The sequence below is a fragment of the Lacerta agilis genome, chromosome 14 (assembly GCF_009819535.1).
Source record: "Lacerta agilis isolate rLacAgi1 chromosome 14, rLacAgi1.pri, whole genome shotgun sequence".
Taxonomy (NCBI): domain Eukaryota; kingdom Metazoa; phylum Chordata; class Lepidosauria; order Squamata; family Lacertidae; genus Lacerta; species Lacerta agilis.
Window position 1 is genome coordinate 41,024,089 of NC_046325.1, and position 7,861 is coordinate 41,031,949.

Genomic DNA, 7,861 nt, shown 5'->3' on the forward strand with positions numbered 1-7,861 from the left:
GCGCAGTGCGACGCCATAAATCTCATGCCCGTGGCGCTGTAAATCGCTTCTGTGCATGCCCAGATGCCGAAAATTGCGCCTGAGCAGAAGCCATTTTTGGCACCGCTCGGCGAGTCCCCGCGCTGTGCCAGTTTAGCGCAGTGCACGGGGGATTCACTGAGTGGGCATCTCAGTTCGGGGGCAATGGGCCAGTAAAACGGTCTTCATGTGCCAGATCCAGCCCATGGGCCGCATGTTGCCAACCCCTGACTTAAAAGGCTGGTGTGTTTTTAGCCTAAGATAGCCTGACTTGTGCAAGTAACACTTGGGGGTCAAGGTGATCGTTCCATCTCTCACCGATAAGAGAAAAATGCTGGAATAACTTTAGTGCTGGAACTCTCAAGGTATTCAGGGCTGGATGTATCAGTGTGTTGGAGAAACCGGTTTCTAAAATTCAGCTTCGGCTATGTGTGGCTGAAAACAAACAGGCTAGCACAGTCCAATCATTCAAACACTTAGCAAAATTTATTAGAATTGCTTGTCATGATATAAAAAAATAATTTTCATTTTCACAAGTGAGGTCTGTCTAAGCGAGTCCTTATCCACCAGCCAGCAGCAGATCTAGAAAGTGGTGCTTATAAAAGGACAGGGGACCCTCCTTCTTTGTAGCTACAGAACAGAAAGCAGAAGCTGCAGAGGAGGGTTGAATTACGCTCACTTTTTGCTGCATTTTTAGAAACGGTGGGGCTCCGAGGGGCTGAAAAGGCTTCCCCTGCCATGTAAGCCTTGCCAGCCTCTCTCAATCTGTGGTACTGAAGGCAAACGGTATTGTGAACCGGTCAAACAATTATAGAAGCTGGAACTGGGGAGCAAGGCTTCAGTGTTAGCATGGCTTATTGCCCTTCTGGACGGCAAGCAGAATACATCATGTATGCAAAACACACCCATTTATTGCATAACTTGTTCAGGTCACAGCCCTCAGTAGCCCAAACTAAATGCTGGGCAAAGGCATCTGGGTGTCTGAGTAAAACACAATAGAGAGGGGGCTCTGTTTTAAAGTGTCCACACCAAGTTAATGCCACTTAGACCAAAGCCTTATGTGTACAAAGAATTTAAGAGCCTCTGCTCCTGATTTGAGGTGAAGCGAAGGCTGGAAGAGAGCTTGAGTCCCTTAGGAAAGGAACTTTTCTGACAATCAAACCCCAGGACTGTGTGTTGCAGATGGATTTTTATCAGACAAGCTAGGTCAACATGAAGAACACATCAGGGCCAAGGCTTGAAAGAGCGAGACCGCAGCGACTGATCCTCATGAACAGACAGCTAATTTCTTTCCTGCTCACATAAGGAGGCCGAGAGAAGGGTTTCAGAGGTCAATACAATCAATAGCCCTCCAAAAAAGCTTGAAGAGGAAGTACTGGCAGGAATAGCCTCTTGGCTGCAGAGCGCCAGGCTACCACACACCCCTCCTGGGGTGCCCAAAGGTGGTCAGTAGAGCTGGCTCTTCAGTTGTTGCAGGACGCCAATCACAATGTCCCGTAGGGTCTAGGAGAGGAAAGTCCATAGGAATTCGTAAGAGGCTGGTTCAGGTTATAGGGTAGGGCTGGGAAGAAAGGGGAAACTAGCCTGGATGGGATTAAACCAGAACCTTTAGTTTTCAGGCTCCTGACCCATGGGAATCATCAGCCTCTTAACAGAGGGACACCACAGTCTTGTGCCTTACCCTAAGGACCACCTGAGACCTATTATTATTATTATTATTATTATTATTATTATTATTATTATTATTATTATTATATTGTTTATAAGCCGCCCATCTGGCTGGGTTTCCCCTTATGTCACAGTTTAATTGCTGAGACCTACTGGAGGAATGCTGTTAACTGTCTCTCAAGTGAATGAGGACTGTCGGTATCTATGAAAAATTTAGCATGGCTGACCCAGCAATGTGGAATGCCCTCGCTATGGAGATCAGCCAAGAAACATCACATCTTATTTTTAGAATAAAAATTAAAAAAATCCTTCCAGTAGCACCTTGGAGACCAACTAAGTTTGTTCTTGGTATGAGCTTTCGTGTGCACACGGCTACCTACCTGTAACTTATTTTTAGAATAAAATTTTTTAAAAATCCTGCCAGACTTCCTTGGGTTTACGTTGGGTGGATTTTATGTGATTGGCAAGTTCCTTCTGATTTTATGTTTGCTGTATGTAGCTTAGACATTTTCTATACGAGTTAGCAGTATATAAATCTTTTTATAAACAAATACTACACAACAGTTGGAGGAGGAGCCAGTTGTCAAGTTCCTTAGGAGCATCCTGTGTAAAGTGTTGGTAATCAAAGCCTGATGTGGCACTATCCTGAGGATCTGAGGTGGGGCAGGGGAATGCTTGGAAAAGTTGAGCAATTTATCAGCATTGAGCAAATATGGACGAGACCTCTAGTAATGGGAGGGGAGATCTTCTATGAATACATATCTGCCTTCACATCTCGACTCCCTTCCAAAAAATTGTGCAAGTTAAAACACTCAGATCTTACTGTTCAAACTAAATTGTGAATTTACCTAGGTAAATGTTAATGTGGGTGCTGAACTGAGATGTTCTGGTCACAGAATTCTATAGCAGGCGGTAAAGCCTGAGCCAAAATCAGCAGGGGTGGGACATCTTAGGAGCCAAGAGGAAGTTGTGTCCATTGGGACACAACTGTACCACTTCTGCAGCACTTTGTCATCTCACTGCTGGGGACCAGCCTGGCATGAGCTACTCTTGACGGTCCTGAGTCTCAGAGCTGCATTTATTCAGTTTTCAGATATGCAGCTGAAACCACTTGGGCACTAAATGAACCAATTATCATACACTGGGAGAGGAGAGGCAGATGGACTAGGAGCTGGCATAGCTGGGGACACTGAGGTCCATGAGATCAGAGACCCGTTGTCTCCTGAGTCAGAATGGGGCAGAGCAGCCTTCATCTTTTTGAGTCCTGTGATGGACAAGCAGCTCCCATGTAGGCTGAAAGTGTTATTCGTACTTTTCCAGAAGGCCATTTTCCCCCTGATTTTGCCCCTGCGTTCTAGTGGAAGGGGCTAACCCTTTGCTACCTGCTCTAGTGCCCTGCTGACTTGGGAGTATTTGCATAATTAAGGTACTGTGGAAGATAAGGAAACCATTTCTCTCCTATCAGGAGTTCAATCTACCCAGTTCCAGCTGTACAAAGAGATGAACGCCATAGGCTACTGAGTGGTACTTAGCAACAGCAGGAGGAGTTAAGGAAATCCATCTCATGACCCCTTGATCGATTCAATTTCCACCTGCTTGCCTCTGAGCAGCACGGACTCCAAAGAGGTTAGCATGAGCAAAACAAGCACGTATTTGCTGCACGAAACTGCTGGCCACATGCTCTCAAACTGCGGGATTACCTGTGGCTTGCAGTGCTCTTCTATCCAGCTGAAGACACATGCCGAGAGCTCCTGAAAGCTTGTCACGGAGATGGAGGCGTTGAAGGACTGGAACAAGGAATCCATGATACCCTGGAAAACGTTGAACTTCACCTGGTCGGAGACCTGGTTCTTCCCTTCATTAGGATTGTCCTGGTGAGCTTTGACAATCTGTTCGTAGTTTCTGAAATGCATAAATGTGGCTGGTGAGCTTAGGAGAAGCTTGGGCTGGAAAGACGTGGAGGGCTTATTTGAACTCAAGGATGTTTTATAGCAGCTGTTGCAGCGGGGAAAGCTAAAAGCTCAAAGGAACAGGATAGGATTGACTGCTCACAATTAAGGAGGTCACTTCCGTCCCTTATAAATATTGTGGGAAAGGCTGCTACTGAAGCATGCTGTCTTAATGGCGTGCGTACATAACAGAGGGTCTTACATTTTCATGATTTTCAAGGCCATTACATCTTTCCGGAGCGTGGAGACCTCTTCCTCCTGCTTCTTCTTTTCCTTGTGCAAGAACTGGATATAGTCAATGGCTGAGGAGCAAAGACATCAGCGGGTTAGAACACAACCAAAGTGGGGCTTCTCAAAACATAACCAGAACCTGTGGGCTATTCTGCCCTGTTAACTCAGGAAAGTTGCAGTCTCTCTCTCCCCCTGGGAGGGTGACAAGGAAGCTAGGCTCCCTTTAGGCACTAGCGCTAATAAGACACATCTATCCAGAGTTCCAAAATCTTAAAAAGAGAGCGAGCAGAGGATGAAACTGGTTTCAAGACTAGTGGGAGCTTGGCAAGAAATAAAACGGAAGATAAGAAGAAATAAGAGACACAAAATGCAATTTGAAGGAAAAGCCAAACACACCCAAGCAGTTCCTCAACTCACTTTTCTGCAACACAATTGCCTTGCTTAACTTCCCTGAGCCTATGGAGAAATCCTGCTGCTGGCATGTAGGTACAATCGACTGCAAATCGTCGTAGCCTTTCTGTAGGAGAGAGGGAGAGGCGGTGTTAAAACTTACAAAGCACCGCTGCCCACCCCCCCACACCCCAGGACAAAATGATTAGCTAAGTCAGCACACCTCCAGCCGCCATTTCTTGTCTCCCTTTCTCTGCTGCTCCAGGGAAAGGGCAGTGCAAACTTGCTATACCAGGGGGACAGAAAGGGGCGTCGGGCATAGATGTGTAGGTCACCCCACTTTCTGACCTTGATGGCATCCCTCCGCTTCTGCTCAGCCTGCGTGTGGGCGCGGCGGCGGCGGTCTTTGTAGATTTCTTTGTAGGCTTCCTGCTGGTAGTCGGAGTCTTCATCATCTGCAAGCAGGAGAACAGGCCTTGTCAGCTAAGGGGCAAGGCAGCAGGAAGGGGCCTAAGGGAAGCGGGGGAGGGCGCCCAGCAGCTTCCTCACCGCAAGATTTCATCAGGCTCAAAGTTGCTACGAGAAAACTGCACGGGTATATTGGAAGAATCGCCATTTGTAGGCTGTGAAAGCGCAAGCCAGCCTCCTTTTCTGGGAATAAAAGGGAATAGACCACCTGCTAAGGGGCTTCCTTTTCTCTGCATTTTCACACTTCCATGGCGCCACTGAGAAGGAGGGATGGGACGCAAAAAAGCCAGGGATTAGCTGAGAATTTGGCTTTGTCAAACTAGGAGTGCAGTTTCCAAAAGTCATTACCAACCAGCTGCAGGCAGGATGGTGAACCTGACGTCCGATTTGGTAGTCTTTTAATACCTCTCTTTTTCCCTTCCATGGCACTCCCTTCACTTGGAATACTTAAGACACTGCCTCCCAGCTGCCCAGGAATAACGTAGGGGTACAGGTGAGAGGCTCTGTTCACTTCACAGTTGGGAGACGAGTGACTATTCCATTGACCGAGAAGCCAGTGGGCTGTACCTGTGTTGGGTACCGAAGAGGCACTGGTGGAGCCGATGCTGTTTGCTCTTGATACAATGCTCCCTTTCCTCCTGCTTTCCACAAAGAGTGCTGAAAGAGAAACACCACCAAAGTAGACCTGACAAGAGTGCACCCTCAACATAATTTTACTCCTTAATACCCTCTATCCACCCTACTGCATTTGCAGTTAGGGGGATAAAAGGGTTCGGTCCTCCCTCTTTGATGGCACACTTTTATGTGAAGCAGGGATTTACTGGTTGCAATTGGGCAACCGGTAGCTAAGCTACATTAACTGAATGCAGTGGTGTGATCTTTCATATCTATCTCTGGTAAGTGTATGCACGGCACAAAGGGCCCACAAACTAGGTCACCATAACTGCCTCCCTCCCTCGCAATTGTCCCTTGTCATTTCATGCTTCCAGCTCAAAGATGAGGCGTCGTACCCCTCCCACGCTAAGAATATGGGTGCAATATGCAGGGGCACACAGATTCACACAACCCTTCCATTCCCAGCTGAACTCTTCCGAAGGGGCAACACGGGAGACCTTGTCCTTCCTAAATCCTGTGCGTGTCTGAGGAGGGGAGGAGAAGAGTCAGTGGCAACCACAAACTATGGCTAGCCAAAAATTTGTGTATCCAAAGCCCAGGTGAAATATGTAGGGCCAAAACACGAATCCACCAAGGAAGGGAATAGCTCCTGTTAAAACACGAGGGCCCAGGGAGAAGCAGGGGAAGCAGCTAAGGATATATAGTAAGACAATAAGCAATCCAAGAAGTCATGAGAAAGAGGGGCTACCAAACACTTACCAGGATCCAGCCCGTTGTCGCTAAACGTTGAGTCAACCTGGTTTGTTGTGCCACAAGAAAGGGGGGGGGCAAATAAGACAATTTTTTCTTCAGACACATGCCAATGACTTGCTTGAACTGTGGCTGGTTCTGAACAGGCATTCTTAAGCATCTCTAAAGCTGAAACCTCTGTGCTATGTGCACAAAGAGGGATGTTCAACAAATACGCTGTCATGTCAAGTAAAACTAAAAAAATAATAATCCATCGACACCCATTAAAACATCTTTTTTCAAAACCAAATTACTCTATGTAGAAAGATCAAAGTGACAATGCAGGAAGTCAACCTCCTGAAAGGTTGCATTTGCCCTTATATATTTTATAGCACTAAAGGAAGGAAACTGTAAGTTATATATTGCAGCCTCTGGATACGAGACAAGCAATATTCCTCCGTACTTTCTGGGGGGGGGGGGGAGAGGTAGCTTTGGGAACTATCCCAGAATCTCCAGGAGCAGGGCCTAAGAAAGGATCTTGGAGAGCTGCTGGCAATAAACAACGCTAGGTGGGGTGGCTCAGTGGTCTAAGGCAGCGTTCCTGAAACAGGAGCCTCACATTTTCAGGCCTTTTGGAGCAGAGGTCTCAGTGCCAAGCTTTCTCCACTCCTCTTTCATTCTGGCCCATTTGCAACACAGCGGAAAACGATCAATGGGCAATATAATCTTTTCCAGCTATTTTCCTATGCACTTAGCAGCTCAGATACACACAAACATTCAACAGGGTCTCTCCTTACTCTAGCCTTTCCCAACCTTGGGTTCCCCAGTGCCTGTTGAACTACAACTCCCATCATTCCTGACCGCTGGCCCTACTAGTTAGGGATGATGGGAGTTGTAGTCCAACATCTAGGAACCCACAGCTGAGAAAGGCTCCATCACCGTGAGCGCAGAGGGAGGGTCAATTCAGGCTGTCAAAGGGGCAGGAGGAGTCTTGAAAGCCCAGAATGCCAACCCCGGGAGAACCAACTGCTGCTTAAAAAAAAAAAAAGTCTCCTTGGCATCTATTAATGCAATTAGGAGGGATTGTTTATCAGCTCCATTAAGACACGTTTAAACTAAGCCCAGATTTCAGCTGATTTCGTAACAAGAGAAATCCGCCCCAGAGGCGATCAAGCAAGCGCCTTTCTTCCCACTTCTCCCTATTCACTGGCCGGGAGGGGGGCGGTTTAGTTATATACACTGAAAAGGCCCCAGGCCTGCTTCCCAGTGGGGAAGGGGCATTCTTCACATGCTCAGAGACACCGTCTTCAGCGCCTCGCGGGTTCTGAGCTGAGCAGGCTACCGGGACCCACCCACGCCGTCCCGCAGATCTGCCCCATGGCTTGAGCCTCAGTCCCCAGGCGCTCGCCTTGCCCTTACTTCCCCCGGGCTCACTCACTCTGGCTGTCCAGGAGCTCTCCGGAGAAACGCTCGGCGGCTCCGCCATCTTTCCAGACCCTCCCCCCCCTCCGCCCCCGGGTCTGGCACAGCGTCACGCGTCATGCCGTGACGTCGCCCAATCAGGGCTGCGGGAGGGCAGATCTTGGAACGGAGTGCGCTCGGATGACCAGGGGAAAGATTACTCCCCACCCCCGCCCTCCCACTCAGACGCCCTGCAGGGTAGGCTAGCCTGCCGTATTGCGCCCACCTGCACAGCAGACTTCATCATCATCATCATCATCATCAATAAATTTATTGCACTAGCCAAAGGCCACGACAGATCCCTGCAATCATTTTAAAATGTAAATCGAGCA

General features: G+C 48.1%; 1 protein-coding gene across 2 annotated transcripts; it reads right to left on the reverse strand.

The window, feature by feature from the left end:
- Positions 1-482: 482 nt before the first annotated feature.
- MLX (MAX dimerization protein MLX) lies at positions 483-7,613 on the reverse strand. Of its 2 annotated transcripts, XM_033169629.1 has the most exons (8): positions 7,507-7,612; positions 6,099-6,135; positions 5,292-5,381; positions 4,605-4,711; positions 4,284-4,383; positions 3,838-3,937; positions 3,387-3,588; positions 483-1,521 (listed from the first exon to the last, which is right to left on the reverse strand). In XM_033169629.1, the coding sequence occupies exons 1-8, from the start codon at positions 7,552-7,554 to the stop codon at positions 1,465-1,467; spliced, it is 741 nt and encodes a 246-aa protein (XP_033025520.1). In that variant the 5' UTR covers positions 7,555-7,612; the 3' UTR covers positions 483-1,464. The 2 variants fall into 2 exon arrangements, with proteins under 2 accessions (XP_033025520.1, XP_033025521.1); XM_033169630.1 differs by lacking the exon at positions 5,292-5,381 and having other exon boundaries at positions 7,507-7,613.
- Positions 7,614-7,861: the final 248 nt, after the last annotated feature.